This window comes from Lacerta agilis, chromosome 10 (assembly GCF_009819535.1).
Source record: "Lacerta agilis isolate rLacAgi1 chromosome 10, rLacAgi1.pri, whole genome shotgun sequence".
Taxonomy (NCBI): Eukaryota; Metazoa; Chordata; class Lepidosauria; order Squamata; family Lacertidae; genus Lacerta; species Lacerta agilis.
In genome coordinates, this window is record NC_046321.1 from 34,611,834 (window position 1) to 34,631,628 (window position 19,795).

Here is a 19,795-nt window from a genome sequence, read left to right on the forward strand (position 1 = left end):
GATGGGAAAGTACCTCTTTCCTTATAGCCATCTGCTGCACCTCATGTGTTGAGAGTACAGAAGGTCTCTTTTGTTTGCTGCATTAAGATTCCGGAATGGAGAGCCTACTAGATCTTGGGAGTCCCTGTTGACTATGCAGGCTACAGCCAATGGAAGTTGGAATCAAGTGGAGAGCAGCAGATTATCCCTACTTCCACAATGCTCTTCCACAATGGTTAATGTGCATACTGCTCAGTCTTAGCAATCTTTCACAGCTGTGTTCTAGCTCAAGGATAATAGTCATTTAATTATGAAGGTTAACAAATCATGGGTAACTGTTCAGATAGGGTCACAGCTGACATACCAACTGAAGTTGGCCACCTCAGTCTCTACTGGCAATGCTTGAGCCAAGATCACCCCATGTTCCTTCAGGTTTAGTGCAACCCTATTCAGAAGCTCTATGTTCTGGTATTGTGACTGGATTGTGAAACTATTCCATTTAACAGCAATGTTGCTGGTCAAGTTTAGGAGTGACATGAGTATATAGAAATTGTTTATAAATTAAAAGAAAAATATACACTCACCTTATTGTCTCAGTGGACTCCCGGTACCTGTCAGGAGATTAAAATTGTAGAGTAACTCAACTCATTGCCTAGTGAGGGGAAGTTACAGGCTCACCTAAGTGGCCAAGCACACTTCTGCTGCTGAGGTGGGTGGGGAAGATGCTGCTGTCCAGTTGCAGATAATTGCTTTTCTCTGTTGTTTCCTTTCACACAGGAGGGGAAAAGTTCAGTGGAATGCTGAATGTATTAATTGGGAGATGTGGGGAATGTCCTTGAGAGGAGTATGTTGGGTGGGCCTCCATGCCGTGGTTAAAACATATTTGTTATTAACTGCAGATTTAGCAGAGTGAGGTAATGTTTCAGGAGTGTGGAGAAGGGAGTGGGGAGGCATTCTCTGAGCCATGCATAGTGCTACAAGGTAAAGTGTGGTTCAGACTTATACAAGGTTTTGCTTCCATACTGGATGGATCACTGAACAGAAGCACTTGGGATAGAAAACAATATGCTGTTGTACATCCTAACATGTCAGAGGAAGCAGAGCAGAGAACAAGGAGAGCCGGGGGGGGGGGGGGTAGGGGTAGGGAGAGGTTGCTAAATTGCTCAAGCCCCAGGTAGAAGTTTGCCTTTTCAATTAAGAGCGAGCCCTTCTCCCCCTAGTGGAGTATTCATTGCTCTGAAAGGGGTAGACTCATGCCCAGCGAATGCAGGGGGTAGGGTTAAAGTAGACCAGGAGCAAAGAGATGGGGGCCTGAAACAACTGCCCCTCCAGGTACAAGCAGAACAAGTGCAGCATTTCCACATGACATTACTGCAGGTCACTTGTGAGTTTACAGCATGTGGCTGATGCCAGAAATGGGTGTGAGAAGCAGGAAGTAAGCCTAACAACAAAGCAATATTTGTAAGCAAAATTCTCAAGTTTGTGGACACATCCACAAAATGAAACAACAGTCGGGGACATGTGAAGCAAGCAAGAGCGTTTTATCTTGAGTGGTTTGGGCATACAGGCAATAGGTATAAATTCTGTATAAATTTACCTGAAAGTAAATCCCACTGAATGACATGGGGTTCTTGGGATGCAAAGCATGTTGTCTAAGATGTGGTCCCTGCCCTCAACTACAAGCACAGAAAAACTTCCAGGCTATAGAAGGAGGTAAAAGTCACTGTCATGTTTTACAAGTTTTCCAACATTGTTTTCTTTGCAATACACTTGATTTGAATGAGCCACTCTCAAACACATGTTGAGTTGGAGACTACTGTTCCCAATACTTAAATCTATGAATTCTATCACTACATAAAGAAGCCACAGTCTTTGCAGATTGTGTTTCAATTTTTTTTATTTTGGAGGATCATTTCAGATATAAAAAGTCAAAATTCTTACATCAATCTTTAAAAGAAAGCCATGCACACAGCTCAAAATGTTTACAACTTAACTTGTAGTTTTCCTTCAAAGGTTTTACTTCTCAGAAGCATGTTGAGCATTTGTTCCAACATTTTGACAGTAGCCCTGGTTAGTCTGCAGTAAGCACTCAGGATGGTATTTTTACTTTTAATAGCCTCTATAACCTACATAAATACTCTTGCAATGTTTGTATGGCATGTTCCCAATTGACTATTCACTGTAACAAACTCCCACTGTACTAAGTCAAGACCTGCCTATACTTCTCTGGTAATGACCTTCCGATTTTGCAAACCATGTCTTAAGATACTGAAGACATGGACTGCCCTGTGGAATCTGGTCCAAATCAACTTTTATTTCCCTGCCTTCTGAAGCCAGCTACAGGTTCAAAGGTCACTTAGGGGGAACACTGGCCTAGTTCCACAAGAATGCTTCACTATATACTAATCCCTCAACATTTTAATGTCAATCCTGAATCCCTTACAGGAGTTATTTTACTATGGTTTAATCTTGACAGAAGAGGTCTTAGCTGTTATTTGACACATTCATGCTGTCCGGTCTATTCTTCCAAATGATAGAAATAGACAATGTTTCTGTGTTCACTTGTCTATAAGTGAAAATGCAACAATGGCAGCTAAATAATACAGTGGACCTCTTGTCATTCCAGTGTTACGTTGCAAGACAGACTTTAGAAGTCAGTGTGAATAAGGGGCTTAATCTGAAGTTGCATAGGCAGAAGAGATCTGTACACCAATATATTTAAAACTGTATGTGGCACAGCAGCCTGGAGTATTTATAAGCCATCACTTTTGATTTGGTTAGCAATGACAACTGTACATTTTTACATAACACATAAATGTTAGAAACCAAAGTATTCATGCATTACCAATATCTAGCTTCTCTATGCTTGGCTTAGTTTATTTTCCAAAAGCAAAAGTTGAGATGAAAGCAGTTCTAGTAACCAAAAACTATTTAAAATGACTCTTACTTCCATCACTGTGATGAACAAGAGACATTTCTCATATTATCATCATCATGTGGTTAGTGATAACTGAATAAGAGTGTGGGGTTGAAGTGCTGACTTAGGAATCAGGAAAAATGCATACTTGTTAACCAGCCATTTCCTTAATCCGATTAGTGTACAAAGTTTCACATTGATGGGTCTGCCACCAGTCTACTATGAATGTTCTTTTGACCATCTGAATCAGAATATGGAAAGGCGCTTCAAGCACAAAACTGATGACATCTACGGCTTCACTCAAATTCTGTAAAGCCAGTAACTCCTGGAGGTTCTAACCTGAGCAAGATGTTGCAAGTCCATCTCCAGTTAATAGTACTTATGGCTCTTGAAGCAACTCTCACAACCAAACCTCTTACTGATGTTCCTTGCTTGAATGCATTTCTATGGCACTATGTGTGATTCCCACATGTTTCTAGAAGGAAAGTATATGGCACCAATATTTTTCTTAAAAATTGTAACAGCACGTGGGTTAATTTATAGCAGCATTTTTACCCAATGTGTTGGACGTTAGTGTGTAAGATTGCCACCTTTTTCTCAGACAGGATTCCTGTGCCTTTATCTGTTCTGTGATGAGCAGGAACTCGCTAGGTGAAGATTCAGTGACTGAGCTATTAAAGTTTCTGCTGGTTACACAGCTATTAAGACACAGAAGTCCTAGGTAGTAACCTACTGGTGTGAGCAGCAGTATTTACATTACCTTTTCTTTCCACTTTACACTATACACCAGTTGGATTATTTACAGTGGGTTTATGTTACATAGAAAGAATGAGAAGAGACAGTTTCATAGAGGTAGTTCTTTACCTCAACCACAGTAATGACTTGAGGGATCAAGGGAAAGTTCAGCGTACAGTAAATGCTTTTAGAGATTTCTGAAATTAGACTTCATATAATTTAGAGAATCTCTATAGCCATATTTTAGTTGCAAACATTAAAACAGGATCAGAACCCATTTAGTCTGCTTTTTTTCTTAAAGCTCAGGACAGTTATCTTCCCAATAGTGATCCAATTCATGTGTTTTGGAAACAGGCTGGAAGAAGCTGGGATGGTCCCCAGTAGTGAATCAACACCTGCTGGAATAGCAAAGAAAGCCAAGGCTGACTTTGGCAAGAGGAGAGCAAGCAGGTTAAGGGGTTGGCATGTTAGCATTTTTCTCAAATCTGCCTGTTTGGCTAATAATTGTAAGCAAGAGCAGTGTGAAGGATTGGCAGAGGCAGACAAGCTGGCACTACTCTGGTTAGGATTTGTAAGTGAAATATTTGGGAGGACACTTCTTGACATAGAAGGCACTTCTTTGTTGGTTTCTGCTGCCTTTTAACTCGTCCAACAAATTTTGTACTGAAGTAGGGAAATAAGGATGACTAAATTAAAAACTGTTTCCCAAAAAGAGCATTTTTTGATTTTTAGGAAATCTTAACAAAATTAAGCCAGACTCAAATGCCAAACTACGAATTCACTCCTGTTGGGTTTTTTTTTAATCAGGTTTTAAAAAGCCACAAAGAGGACCATTTAAGGCATTTTTAAGAATTCCCTGTATGGCTTTGGTTTGTTGAAATATTAAACATTGCTAAAAAAAAAAAAAGAATGTCTATGTCTGAACATAAAGTGTTCACACACTCAATTTAAATGACTATACACATAGCACATGACCACTAACACATCTCCCCTTGTGATGGTGAACAAAAAAGTAGCTGAATTTTATCTTACAGTTGAGGGCAACCCAGAAGTCTGTGCAGGAGTAACATATAGAGAGTTGTTATCAGGATGGGAAGAAACCACAGAATTTCCATTGGTTGGTGAACATCCCAGTTTCAATTTTTCCAAGTACTCTGCATGTACTGGCTTGTGACACTGAAGGACCTTGATTGCATCTTCAACTTTAAACCACTCTCTTTTCCTTCCTATAACATGAAAAGAAATGTTTCAAATAGTGGACATTTTGAACCTTACAATCTGTCAGCTTTAAAATGAAGTGGGCAAATGTGGCTGAAACATTCTAAAGAATCCCCCAGAGATCCACCTACTATTTAAGGGCACTTAGTAGCAGCAAGCAGAATTGTGAAAAACAAGGGTATTAACTACAGACAGCCAAGATCTTCAACTCTGTTCATAAAAGTTGGTCTATGGTGTTAGGTGCTGAATAAGGATCATGAACATTTGGAGCTATAAATAAAGGCTTCTAATTACCACAGTTGGCTGAATGGTTCACTGTGAGACTAACAGGCTGGTGTCTACTTTTATTAATGTATTATGTTAATTATGTGCAAATTAACATGAAAGTTAGTTTGTCCATCTGTTCCCTTGCCAACAAGCAAATAGCCTGCTCTTTTTCTACTGTCTTACCCTGTTCTGATTCATTAGAAGTATGTGACATTCAGAATATTACTCATTATCCCAAGTTCTTTCAACCAGTAGTTTAAAGTATCCGTAAAAACAGCATGTCATGGAGTGTCAAACTGGAATCAAACACAAAATTTATCTACTTCCATAAATTATTTTATTAATGCTATTAGAGCAGTGGCCAATTAGTGATAAAATAATCTGGTGCTGGCTGCTCTGAGTTATCCTTTGAATCTTTTTAGTACACCTCTAGCTTTAATAACTCGCAGCATCGTGCTTCTTGAACACCAGTTGTGTGAAAGCTGTCCTAAAAATAGCATGGTTCTGATATTGCATTACACACTTAGCACATGCAGGGTTGAAAATGTCTTGCCTATATTAACAGAATCCTCCCAGTCTTCCAGGATTTCAGTCACTGTAAGAACATAAACATAAGTCCTATGTTTCCGGTCTTGATTCTGCTTCAGTATGAAGAAGAGAGAACAGACATATTAATTCACACTTGCAACATTAGATAGCTATTTACTTAGAATCACTTATATACTATCTTTCCACTATAATATAGCCTTCAAGGTGCCTAAAATTCAAACACTGCAACAAGATTATTTAAAAATACAATGGTACACATACAAATTCAATAGTTTAAATGGGGGGGGGGGAATGTAAATTAGAACTGTCAGTTTAAAAAAGCCAATGGAAAAACAAGTCAAAAGCAAATGTATACTGTTGGTAGCAGTACAGAAACACCTCAGTCTTCTAAGAGGCAGCTATGAGTTCTCTTGGCAAAGCTTTACCTCTCATTTAAATTGGAGTCAGTTGAGGCATGTGAGTGTCTGGAGGCAGTTGGAGGATGGATGGCAGTTAACAGATTGAGCTTGAATCCTGACAAGACAGAAGTACTGTTTCTGGGGGACGGGGTGGGGGACTCCCTAGTCCTGAATGGGGTAACTGTGCCCCTGAAGGACCAGGTACACAGCCTGGGGGTCATTTTGGACTCCACGGAGGCGCAGGTCAATTCTGTGTCCAGAGCACCTGCCTACCAACTGCATCTGGTATGTCAGCTGAGACCCTGCCTTCCTGCCCGCTGTCTCACCAGTCTGGTCTGATTATTTCCTATTTGGATTACTGCAATACGCTCTACGTGGGGCTACCTTTGAAGGTGACTCAGAAACTACAATTAATGCAGAATGTGCTTGCTAGACTGGTGACTGGGAGCAGCTGCCGGGACCACATAACACCAGTCCTAAAACATCTACATTGGCTCCCAGTACGTTTTTGAGCACAATTCGAAGTGCTGGTATTAACCTTTAAAGTCCTAAATGGCTTCAGACCTGTATCCGTGAAGAAGCATCTATGCCCCCATTGTTCAGCCTGGACTCTGAAGAGGCCCTTCTGGCAGCTCTCTCATTGTGAAAAGTGAAGTTACAGGGAACCAGGCAGAGGGCGCTCTCAGTAGCACCACCCCGCGGAACACCCTCCCATCAGATGTCAAAGAGATAAATAATTATATGACCTTTCATAGTCATCTGAAGGCAGCCCTGTACCAGGAAGTTTTTAATATGTGATGTTCTGTTATGTTTTTATATATTCTGTTGGAAGCCACCCACAGTGGCTGGGGCAACCCAGTCAGATGAGGTCAGATGAGGTGGGGGTACAAAATCATCATCATCATCATGAACTGTGATGTTAGAAATAGAGCTCCACTTTTCTATCTGCATATATTTCATTAGGAACTGTGGATTACAGCATCTATCCAGGAGTTAAACTAACATACTCTGCTCACTGCTTGAAAACTAGAACTATGCAACACCCCAATCCTAATCACATTTCCTTTCAAATCTTTGTTACTTTCATTAGGTCAGTCACTTTGCAGAACAGCAAAAATGGGATCCTAGAGACAATTCTTATTCTACTATATTTTCACCCATTATGCAGGTACTGGATAGTGTCCCCACCACAATCACCACAATTTACTGAATCAGCTCATTTTAATATCTTCCCTACTTATAAATATTTTGTACATGAATATCAATATTTTTCTATTCCCAAACCTGACTTATTTATATAAGTGTAGAAAGGTATTCAAATTATCAGTCCTTAATTAAAATACCTGTTTTCCAAGATTCCACCCCTTCAGTATTAGAAATACAAGCTCCATTTCACAACATGTACATCACAGAATATATATTTTTAAACAGCTCACCTCAAATATTCCCAGCAATCTGCCTAGTTTTCCCTTTACTCCAGCCTGCAAGGAATAAAGATAATGAGATATTTTCCCCACAAGTAATTGTTCTTAGAGATTCATTACAATATTCGAAACCAATGTTTAATATACTAGCATGTGCAACAATGGTTTCATGATCTATTAAATCTGTGCCCTAGCCAGTCTCTTTAGTTTTCCTGAAAGCTAAGGAGCAGGGAGCACATTTTTCTGATTATCATTTTTTTTTTCAGACACGCAACTAAATTTGAGAAGCTTCTAATATAGAGCATTTGCTTTTCTTTCTTTTACAGAGTTTACAGTTAGGAAGCATGTGAGTAATAAAGCAAAAAGTGTGTAGGAATTTAGCATACTTAAATAATGCAGCTAGTTCCATTCTGGCTCCTACTTTTTAAAACTTTTATATTAATGATTTGGGGTCATATTTAGCCAGTGCAAACTTCCCCCGCTCTGGTAATTAGGAACAGAAATATCTCCATCTTGATGTATGCAGATGATTTAGTGCTCCTCTCTTTCCGAACTGGGCCTCAAACATCTCTTAGAGGTGTTCAGCACATACTGTAAACTAGTTCCTAGCTGAGATTTAAAACTAAGATATCAGTACATTCAAACAAAGAATATTTCATTATGTGATAAGTGCTTCCTAAGTAGCACATCCTGGAAATTTCAGTTTATTTATTTGAGTCACTACCTGCCATAAGATTACAAGGAGGTTCACAGCAATTTAGAAATGCATTAAGAACAGTTTAAAAGAAATTACAGACACAAGAATAGGGTGAGTCCTATAAATATCTAACTCAAAGGCCAAAGTGAAGAGGGGCCTCTTCAGCAAACAACAGGAACTATGTAAGGAAGGTGTCGGACACATATAATGAAGGTGTCCCTCCTCTGTGGGAAAGGAATTCCACAACTTAAGGGCTGCCTCTCCTGCACCAACACACAAATGTCTGATGGGTGTGGAATTATCAAGATTAGAAGAAACTGTAGCCCAGAAAACAACTCTAACCATGCAATGAAGCAGAAGAGTCCTGTGTGGTCTCAAGTGTTTGGCAGATCCAGCTGATAGGCATCTGTTGGAAAGTGTTTCATTTAAATTAGGAACAATTCAATTCTTTCAATAAGCTATTATCTTTATAGCCAGAGCCTCATGAACAGGAGAACAGCCATGCGAATGGCTATTGTCATTTATAACAGGTCTGCCACATGCCTGTCCTGGGAGGGTAGTAGCCCTTGTTTATGTGGCTCTCAGTTAAGTTTGCTTAGATGAGTCATCTGTTAAAATTCAGAGAATGCATATCCATACAGCATTTCAAGCTGAGAGTTCTAAATTCTTTACCTCTTCATAGACTTCTCTGACAGCAGCACCACCAGGTTCCTCTTCTGGTTCCATTCCTCCACCTGGAACAATCCACTGATCTGGGTACCGGCTGCTACTTACTAAAAGAACCTGCAGAGAAAAAAAGAGTTTTCTTATGACAGTGTGAATTAAAACTCAGTGAGACTTCATGAAACCAGACTGATATTTTGTGAAAACGTTTAAGATGTCCACCAAATGGTACTCAAGGCAGCCAACAATATAAAAAAAATTAACCAACAATATCAAATATATGTTAACAGATCCAAACTTGGGTAACAGGCTATAAAGTTCAAGAATTCTGCACTCCTTCCCTTGCATTAAACTTTTATATACATATAAAAGTCAGATAATATGTCAAGTTTTGAGTATGCTTTCCTGGATGTTTCCGCATTTGGTTCACAGTCAACTTACTGCAAGACAGTCAGTTTTAATAAAATGTGACCCAATTAAGTTACCCAAGAAATTAAAATAGCTGTTTATTCAAAGCATTTCAGACACGACTGCAAATGTTTTAATAAGTATAAGGACAGTAACAATGGAAGCAGAACCCAATTCAGAACATCAAGATAATGTTCTTGGAGAAACCCAGACCAAGATGACAATTTACCGAGGCCAATACAGACTGCATTAGATACCCAATTCCTCTGTGTCTACAGTGGAAGTCCAAAGCCCATTATGGACATGAAAATCTGTGTGTGCACTAGTGTGTTGCAGAAACCTGATATTTTCCATGTGCGCTTTTGTGCGCATTCTTGTGCTTTCAACTGAATTCAGTGGGTTACTTTTTTTTAAGAAGAAGAGAAGAAGAAGAGTTTGGATTTGATATCCCGCTTTATCACTACCTGAAGGAGTCTAAAAGCGGCTAACATTCTCCTTTCCCTTCCTCCCCCACAACAAACACACTGTGAGGTGAGTGGGCCTGAGAGACTTCAGAGAAGTGTGACTAGCCCAAGGTCACCCAGCAGCTGCATGTGGAGGAGCGGAGACGCGAACCCGGTTCCCCAGATTACGAGTCTACCACTTTAAGAAAAAGTATGTCATGACCAGCCTCACTAGCAGCCCACAAAGGATTGCTTCCATCCTAGTGTTGAGGGCAGTTTCAGCCACATATTCTATAGTAAAATGCAAGGGTTTATATGCAGAACCATTACTTTTCCTATTATATTAAAACATTAAACACAAGGAAGCTAGACTGTGATTCAACAAAGCAAATACAAATCTGTACAGGCTTCTTGGCTTCTTACAATTCAAAGCAATTTATTGTTTAGATTCCATACTTTAGTCTTATGAAGTTTACATTGGTTGGCAACCCAAGCCAAGAAATAAATATGAGAGGCATTCTCCTGCACTTTCTAATGTAGCCACTACAAGGAAGAGGGAAAGCATATTAAATTGGAATTAATTTTTATGGAATAGCTAAGAGCTCGTTCACACTTCCACTTGCCCCGTGTTTTCTAGGAATGGGTCTGGGTGGTTCTGCTTTGGCCTGCCGCTTTCATCCAGAAAACCCACCCTTTAGCACTAAAGCGGAGAAAAGGCAATCTGCAGAAAACCCAATTGCTGTTTTCCTGGGGGAAAGCGGCAGGACAAGTGGAAGTGTGGAAGAACCCAGTGACTCAAATGCATTTGCCTTACATACTACAGTATTTCAAAATTTTAGATAGAATTTAGCTGTTTTTAGCTGTGTGTGTTTTTGGGCATCTTGAATGTTTTGTGCTCTAGCTATGAACTGAGGATACCAATTTCCTTTCAGAGAAGGAACTAAGTGTTTTCCATAGTCATGTGAGCAACCACCAACAATTATGAACACCATTATTCTTCTGTTTCAAAACACTCGGCTTAGTGAAATTGTTTCAATCAGCATTTACATTGATCACAGGCCTGAACAGAGATCCCAGTTACTAGTGCAGGGAGGAAGGAGTCATTGTTTGGCCTGTCTGGAGCTTAAATACATGGCTTTGTACCATTACATAAGATTCAGAGCCATGACATATCAAAACATGACAGTGTTTTGAATTACAGACCCTAGCATTAGTGAAGAAAATGCATGTGTTTACAACTGAAGTATTTATATTAAATAAACTGAATGTAATCCAAAGCATGAGTTTGGCCAAACTGCGGGAGGCAGTGGAGGATAGGGGTGCCTGGCGCAGTGGCGGAGTAAGGCTCCGCGGTACCCGGGGCGGCAAAGGAAACGCCCCGGGGGCGGGGCGTCGTGACATCACATTGTGACGTCATAACGCTCCGCCCCCAGGGCGTTTCCGGGGGTGCAGACGCCGCTTCTGCAGCCCTCTTTTAAGCCGAAGAGCTCGCTTTTAAGCTCTCCGGCTCAAAAAGAGGCTGTGGAAGCGGCGATCCGATGACAGAGTGCGCCTGTGCGTGCAGGCGCACTCCGTCGTCGGGCCGTGCGCTGCCGCTCCCAGGGTGACGGAGGGAGCGGCAGCGCGTGGGAATGGTGGGAGGGGCTGCCTCTTGTCCCCCCCACGTGCCGCCGTTCGCTCCGTTGCCCCAGGAGCAGCAGCACCGCACACACCGTGCGCTGCTGCTCCCGGGGGGACGGAGCCAGCGGCAGCGCGTGGGGCTGACAAGCCCCGGCCCCTCCTGCCACTCCCCACGCTGCCGGTCACCCCGGGAGCAGCAGCGCTGCACGGACGGGGTGCTCCCTCGGCCGTGCGCTGTTGCTCCTGGGGTGACGGAGGGAGCGGCAGCACTTGGGAATGGCGGGAGGGGTTGCCGCTTGTCACCCCCATGCGCTGCCGCTCGCTCCGGTCGCCCCGGGAGCAACAGCGCACGGCCGAGGGAGCACCCCATCCGTGCAGCGCTGCTGCTCCCGGGGTGACCGGCGTTGCCTGGGGAGTGGCGGGAGGGGCGCCGCTTGTCGCCCCCACCCGCCGCTTGTCGCCCCCACCCGCCGCTTCTCTTCCCTGTCGCCCGGGGGCGTACCGCCCCCACCGCACCCCCCTAGCGACGCCCCTGGCCTGGCGTGCTCTGGTCCATGGGGTCACGAAGAGTCAGACACGACTGAACAACAACAATAATCCAAAGAGTTTCAGAACACATGTTGGATTCATCAGATACAGATCAAATTCTACAAGATAAATATACCATGCTATCAGATACTCATTTTTTAAAAAATTATACTACAAGATTCATGATAACTGAATAATCCCCCTTACTTTCTTATACAGGAAGAATATACATGATTGATCCAGGATAATTTGGGAGTCTCTCAATAGTCTTGCTTTCCTACAAATCAATACAGCTGGGAGGATACGAGAGAGAGACATTGCACATACCGGTACTTTTGTTAATCAAGAAAATCTTTAATAAAAATACATTTTAAAAAATACAGTTGGGAGGATTACCCTCCAGAAAAGTATGGCCCAATCACATCAAATTTCCACAAAAGGCTATTCACATTCATCATGACACTTATTTATAGTGCTGAGACCTATTATAGACATTTTCCAACTGATGAAGTGCCATCACTGGTTCTTAGAACAGTGCTGGAGACTCTCTGACTTGTGGGCCCACCAGACCTCTGAATAAAGCATGAGAGGCCATTTGCTCACCTGTCAGTCATCGGATGTCAGGTATGGAGATCGTTTATCTCTTATGTAATCTATGGGATAAGCCTGTGTTTGACAATAAAAGCCAGTATTTCCACCCACCTAGAAGGTATTTGCTTGCAATCCCAGCCTGAATTCAAGCCAGGGCTGTGAAAGAGAAATCTTCCTTTGGAGCTGCTGTTTGAACTTTGATTCACCTGACATCATATGACTCAAAGGGTTGACAGGTCAGTGCCCTGCCCACATGTCAAATGCCCCAGAGAAGATAGGTCAAATCTGGACCCTCCATCCAGATCTAATTCCTCACCCTGGTCTTAGATTTACAACCAAGAAGGTATGCCCAGAGGACATAAAGTAGGAATAGTGCTATGTGTACTAATGCATTGAACATGCACAGCGCTATTCCTGCCCACCTGCATTCTTTCGCCATACTTAGACAGCAATCCAATGTATTCTACCTTGTGCATCAGGTGCAACCTTGGCAGATGCGCCCAATGCTTTTATCAAAATTCCACAGATTTCTTTCAAGGCTTAATGAAAGTGTCAAGAAACCTGTTTGCTATTGCTTGGGAGCAAACAGCAGCCACAGCACTGGGCTCTTCCAAACTGATAGTTCCTAGTGCTGTTCAAACATGGCAATTCTGCATGCAGCTTACATCAAAGAACACTCTTTTCCACACCTCAGGGTGAAAGCAGGATGTATGCACATAAAAAGTGGTGTGTTCCATTCACACTAGCAAGCATAACACAGCTAAGAGGGAGCACATTTCTGTTTGGGTGCTAAAGTGCTTTTTAGTTTATTTAGGCATTTCAATCTCACATTTGGCTATGAAAACCCCCAAGACAACTCACAACGGAGCAAAAACATAAAATATATAATCTACTTCTTGCACAACTGTCAAGATTGTTTTAAAATGGGAGGCAACTCCCAGCAGCAGGTCCCACAATATGTTCCTCCACAGTTCTGGAGTGCTCAAACAATTCTTTGCTTCATTCTCTCTTCAGCAGCTAACTTGTCCAGCCAGGCAAATTCTAAGCAGCATCACCCATGCCTGATAATGTCTTGGAAGAGTCATTTCCTTGCTCAGTATTTAGATACTATCACATGTTCTACTGCACATATATTTATTTGTACACATACAAATATGGTGTGTGAGAAAAATGGCATTCTATACTAAATTAAATATTAAGAACATACCAATGAAATGGTGCTGGCAGAATTATGAAGATGTGCAGGCAAGCCTTTTGACACACAAAGCTCACCTTTGTTAGAAAGAAGTTGGAGCTACTGTTCTACCCTTTCTAAAGAACAGTGATTTGATGGCACAATGTATACAGTACTTCCCATAAAAACAAGTAAGCAAAGTGTGACTACTCCAGGGCAAAAATAATGTCTTTAGTAGGTCTACACTGTTCATGCTCACTTTTAACAAGAAAAAGTCCTAAAGTGAAGGAAGACATTAAAGAAGCAAATTAGAAAAGAGACAGCTAATAGCATTGGTAGCTTAAGGCCGTTCAGGCCTCTCTTATGAACAGTGCAGCCCCTCTTAACTTTGCTGGGAAGCTGACAGACCAACAAGAAGTTCTTTCTGCAGCTACTAAACATTGCTGGAGAAGCTTCAGGAACTATAACAAGGATGCCAAAGCAACTGACTGACTGCAGGGTTACTCCCCCACAAAACACCTTTTTTCACCCGTTTCAGTCATTTATAGGTATCCACTTGAGCCAGAGTCAACCTGATTGGTCTTCAACCAAAGTGGACTGTGTGACTGACAGACTCACCTTTGTAAGCTAAATGTTGAGAAACTATTTCGAGTTCCGTGCATCCACTGTCAAAATATTCCATTTTTTTCAGCCAAGGTAAGGAGAGGGCAGAAAGGTCATTTACATTGCTTTTACCAATGTTGGCTATCATATGTTTGTAGACAGGAATGAAAAAGGCAACTTTTCAGCACCATTCTCCCTCTGGACAATAAAGAGAACTACCGGTACTTTGTAACTTGAAATACGAAGGAAGAACCCCAGGGGCTGCCAGCTTACCACATGGTTTTGTCCCATTTCAGCTGTGAGTTAAGTGGTGAGTACCGGTACTCCTTTCTCTATATTAAACATTTTTTATTATATAAGAAATAGATTTATAGCCATTACAACTTCTTTGTGAGGACTAACTTTTATCAAGAGAACTTACAGACCAGAACAGCCCCACTTCAAGAAGAAAAAAGCTATTTGAATTGTATCAAATGTACCGAGATGCCAACTCTCTCTTCATTACTGGAAGCAATTAAGACCCTGCAGAGGCTAATTGAAAGTCACAAACAGTCTCTACCAACTGACAGTATAATGGCATGCTAGTATATAAGCATAAACTGTTACACAGAAATGAACATGTAACAGGCACTTGTAAAAGACAGGATTACAGCAAGTCTTGTGCTTTGTTAACAGAACACTTAGTTTCATATTACCGAAGCACCTGCAATCTCTGCTTTCATGATAACTAGTAAAACTCCTTGCTTTGCAAACACCAAAACTGTACCCAAGAGTCTTGCAAGAGTTCTGAACAGAAATTCTTTGCAGAATTTTCTGAAACACAATATCCTATTGAGAATGCAAAAAGAGGACTATGCCAGGATTGTTTCAAGATAATACTAAGAGACATAAATTAACTAGTGCTATTGCTGAAACTCTGACAAATGAAGTTTTATCTCCACCACTGGAGACCCCAATACAAACAAGTGGTCAACTAGTTCACACACTAAAATGGACAGTCCAAATGTGTTTGTGGAATTTTGAGTAGTGGATCTCTCAAGCCTCTCATCCAGAGCTGCTAAACATTAGGGACAAGTAGTTGCCACAATACAGTTACTGTCTCATTCTTTGAATATATGTTACTTAAACCTAAAATAACAATTAAAAGATGCTGAGTATCTCACTTTTTAGTATAGCTGGAGCTCCCTCTACAGCCCCAATACTGTGCAATAAGCCCCTTGGAAGCATATACTGGCAATATTTAGCAAAACAATTCAGGTTTGCCAACAGACTTAAAGTAGCACTTTTGCTTTAAATTTGGACTCATTCAATTACATTGCTAGTAGCACAGCACAGCACAGTAATGTAAAGTTTCAAACAATACAATTACAGAAACTATTCTTACTAGCTTAGACTGCTCTACAGAGGTTTACACAAAAATAACTTTTTAGACATAATAGCTAGAAGTAGTTCCATGTGCCTAGGCAATATTTCTGGTTCATAAATACCAGGGGCACAATATTTCTGGTTGAAATGCATTTTGTTTGGTTGGGTTTTTTGCCCTATATTAATAGTCCCCACCCACTTCATCTTTAAGAGCTTTAATCATGCTATGTCTCAGTTGTACTTCCCATCTAGCATGTACTTCCGGAAGCAAGATCCAACTGTACCAGGGAATTGTGTAATTGCATCACAGAATATGGAAAGCTTTTTCCTAACAGCTGATACAGCCAAGCCTACTTTTGGCAGAACTGCCTCTAGGTTGTGTGACAGAACCATTGTGTACTAGTGTTGGCAAAGGTAAATCTGTAGAGACTGTATTATGAAGTCAGGAATGCTTCACAGTTTCTCCCTACAACTACAACTGCATCTCAAGATGGCAAATGGCTTTTGGTACTTCTTGGGCACGTTTAATATTTTTTTCTGGTAAATGATATAATCAAAGGATAGAACAACAATATTTTGTACTTTAAAATAAAGGCCCACAGTATAATACTTGGCTTTTAAAAAAATCTGCTGCTACATTTTCTGTGAACAGCCCAATTTAAAATTATAAATGAGACCATAATCTCCCTTTCAAGAAACTGGAGAAAAAGCAGCTGAAAAGCTACACCAACTTGCAGCCCAATTCTTATTCAAACAGATCACCAAGCTAAATGGTAACTAACCCCAATTATGTATATACAGGAGTTTATCCTTAGTCTCTTATTTTCAGTTCTCTCGCATATCCTTATGGACAGCAACACAGAAACGAAGCAACACAGCCAGGCAGTGACAACAGGTTATTTGAAAAATTATTTAAAGAGGCTCTAGAGGACTTAGTAATGGCATGATATGTCCCCCAAATATAAAAAATATTGACCTCCTTTAACTTATCATCTGCTACATTAATGCAGTCACATTTGCTATCTTACTTTGAAGTGCAAGAAAAACAGCAAAATGTAATGCTGTTAAAAAAAATCTATGGATAGAAGGTAGCAAAAGGAGATTGGGGGGGGGTGAGCTTTGTTTTTCAGTGCAGACCTCTATCACAACTACAGTAGAAATCGCTGTTCATGCATATGTATATCCATCTCAATATCCATATATTTTACTTTGAAGCCAGAGGTAGTGTGGCATTTGAAAGCCTATTCAGTGTTACTAGATTCTATTACTGTATGCAGAAATATGCACATTTAGCCTGTTACAAAAGTGAAACTGCATATCTGATTTATATATGCTATTTGCCTTACAAACAGGTTTGAGACATCCATCCATCCAAGCACGCTGGGAGATATCCAATATCAGTCACAATCAGAGTAGACCCATTGTAACTTAAATGCATTGATTTCAGTGGGGCTACTCTGAGCATGTCTAGTATTAAATATCACCCACATAGGAACCAACTCCTAGGGGCCAAGGTCCCCCAATATTTGAGGGGTCTGCCCCCCCCCACAAAGTTGATGGGCACTGCCATTCAAATGGTGTGCGTGCACCATCCCCTCATTTATTCAAGTGGGCACTCCTAATGAGCCATTATAAACATGCTTCAAAACAACATCACTATGTCTGTGCTAACTGGGTAGCAACTGAACAGTAGACAACTACTCAGATATTAGCCTAACTATTTACTCTGAATGCATCACAAAGAGACAGAGAAAAAAAAGTCATGTATAGGAGCTGGTTATGCAGATTGTTGTTGCATAAATAGGAACTAGTGCCGCCTACCTGTCTGCTATGCTCTGTGTGTGTGCGGGGGCGGGGGGGGGTGTCTGTAAAAACTGACAGTCACAAAAGCAACTCGATCTCCCCGCCGTGGCAGAAGAGGTCATTGAACTCAAGCCATGCTGTTTTCGGAGGCATCCAGATCTGTCCGGCTAGTGTCAAATGTATTAAAGATGCGCAATGCTCAAGGCACAGTGTGCATCCCTTTTATTTCTGTTAAGTAGCCACTGGCGGGCTAAAAAAGCAGACGGCTTTATTTCCCCCTCCTCTCTCTCTCTCACACACACATATACACACACACACACAAACACACAAAGCACCACGTTTTAAGACCGGCGGCAGTTTCACCTCCACTCCCCCCACGTTCCAACCACAACCAAGTCACATAAATAACCCGACCTTGGGTCGCCCCATCTCTCCTGCCTTACGGAAGCAGGCTCGCCCCCCCCCCTCGGCCCCTCCGACTAGGCCTGCCTCGGAGGGGGGGGGGAAAGAAAAGTGGGTCTCTCAGCCCCCTGCCAACCACGCATCCCGCGCCAAGCCCAGCCCCGGAGAAGGGACGGGGAAAGCGGCAGGAACCCTCGAGGATCGCGAGAGGGCGACAAGCCCGGCCTGCTCTATCCACAAAGCCCCGCACACAAAGGGGGTCCTAGTCAGCGGTAAGGTAGGGATGGCTGGGTGGGCAGCGAGGGAGGCGGAAACTGGGCGCGGCACCGCCACCGGGAGAGGGAGACGCGGCCCGGCCCGACCCCCACCCAGCACAGCCACCCAAACCGCCTGCGGGGCTCCTTCCGCCCTCACCTCGTCCTCCCGCTCGCTGCGGAAGCACAAGCACGCCGCCCGCTTCTTGAAGCCCTCCCGGTCGTAGGTCCGCGTCTGGTTGGGCTTGAACTTCATCATAGAGGCAGAAATAATAATGCCGCCGCCGCCGCCTCTTCCTCCGGTCCCAGGCAATGCGCCTATTCCAGTCGCGGCGACGGCTGAGGCCCCGGCGATCTCCCGCTTCGCTCTCCGGCCCGCTCCGAGGGGCGGCGGCGGCGGGGCGAGAATGAGTCCCGTCGTCAAGGGAGGGAGGGAGCGAGCGAGCGAGCGAGGGAGGGAGGGAGGAGGAGGAGGAGGAGACGACGACGCGCTTTTCCTCTCAGGGGGACCGAGCGCCGCGAGGAGCGGAGGCGCTGCCGGTGCCGCGGCCGCCCAGGAAGAGTCCACGCCGCGCCATGGAGACGCTCCGACTGCTGGCCCGCCGCCCGGTGCCGCCTTCCCGCCGGCGCCTCTGTCCTGGAGCTGGAAGAAGCGCTGCGCTATGATCTCTTCGCCTTCGCCGCCTCAGTCAGCCGCCCTCATCCGGCCCCCTGAAGCGCCGCCACTTGCCGCTCCTGCGGCCGCTGTACCCACTATTTAACTGTAACGCGCATTCCTCCACCCGCCCGCAGCGGCCCGGCCTCCGCCGCTCACTACGCAGGCGCAGGGCCCGCCTCGGAGGAGGGGTAGGCGAGGGAGAGGCGGGGCGAAGCGAGGAGGCTTCATGGGCTGATCTTGGGGGGAGGGGGGTGCCCTAAGGCGAGGCAGCCTCCTCGGCCCCGATCCCCTCAGCCTAACGTGAAAGGAGGAGGGCCTAGGTGGTCCTGGGCGGCTGGCTGCCTTACTTCCCTCGGGCAGTAGCGGCCAAACTAGAGGCTCCTGCAATTTGCAGTTTGGGAGCAGGAAAAGCGCCTTCCTTTCTTTTCAATGAGAGCTCCCCCCTCACAACATGCCATGTTTGTAGTGGTGACTAGTTTAAACTCGTGCAAGCATTGACAAAAGAATTTCATAGTTTAGGGAGTGCGCACGGACAAGGCTCGATCCAGTTCACTCCAGATGGCAGCCACCCGGGCTGTGTACAGGCAACTCTCAGGAGGGCTCTTCCTTTAGGTATAGGATTACAGAGAATGGTGCGCATCTCCCATATCGGATCCTTCAGTTTCTCAAGGAATGGAAACTCCGAGGAATATGTGTGGCGCCTCCCTTTCCTATTACTGTATCCACTTGGCTCTCCGAGTGCCTCATTGTGTCAGTTGGGCAAGGGGGAGAAAACTTACTCAGGCGCTCGGAGTATCCCCCTGAATATAAGTGCTACACCCGCAGCGGACTAGACTGGTTCCTGAGCTGGCGATGCAAAATGGTTGAAAATTTCAAGGCTGAACTGTAATGTGAAATTCTGGACCATTGCAGTCAAGCAAAACTAGGATATGGGGACTCCTACCAAAGATCTCTCATTAATATACCGACCCTGAACTTCACATGGAACACAGCAGCAGTGGAGTGCAAAAGTGCACTTAGCCCTTGGGTTCTCCCAATAAGTGCCTGATAAATTCTGGACATGGTTCCATTTTATTTTGAAAAAATAAACATAGTCCAA

General features: G+C 43.3%; 1 protein-coding gene across 2 annotated transcripts; it reads right to left on the reverse strand.

The window, feature by feature from the left end:
- Window positions 1-1,858: 1,858 nt before the first annotated feature.
- Window positions 1,859-18,828, reverse strand: NUDT4 (nudix hydrolase 4). Of its 2 annotated transcripts, none has more exons than XM_033163129.1 (5): window positions 18,199-18,828; window positions 8,857-8,967; window positions 7,500-7,544; window positions 5,670-5,757; window positions 1,859-4,857 (listed from the first exon to the last, which is right to left on the reverse strand). In XM_033163129.1, exons 1-5 carry the CDS (start codon window positions 18,295-18,297, stop codon window positions 4,655-4,657), a joined length of 546 nt encoding a protein of 181 aa, XP_033019020.1. In that variant the 5' UTR covers window positions 18,298-18,828; the 3' UTR covers window positions 1,859-4,654. The 2 variants fall into 2 exon arrangements, with proteins under 2 accessions (XP_033019020.1, XP_033019022.1); XM_033163131.1 differs by having other exon boundaries at window positions 5,670-5,754; window positions 18,199-18,827.
- Between the last annotated feature and the right edge of the window lie 967 nt (window positions 18,829-19,795).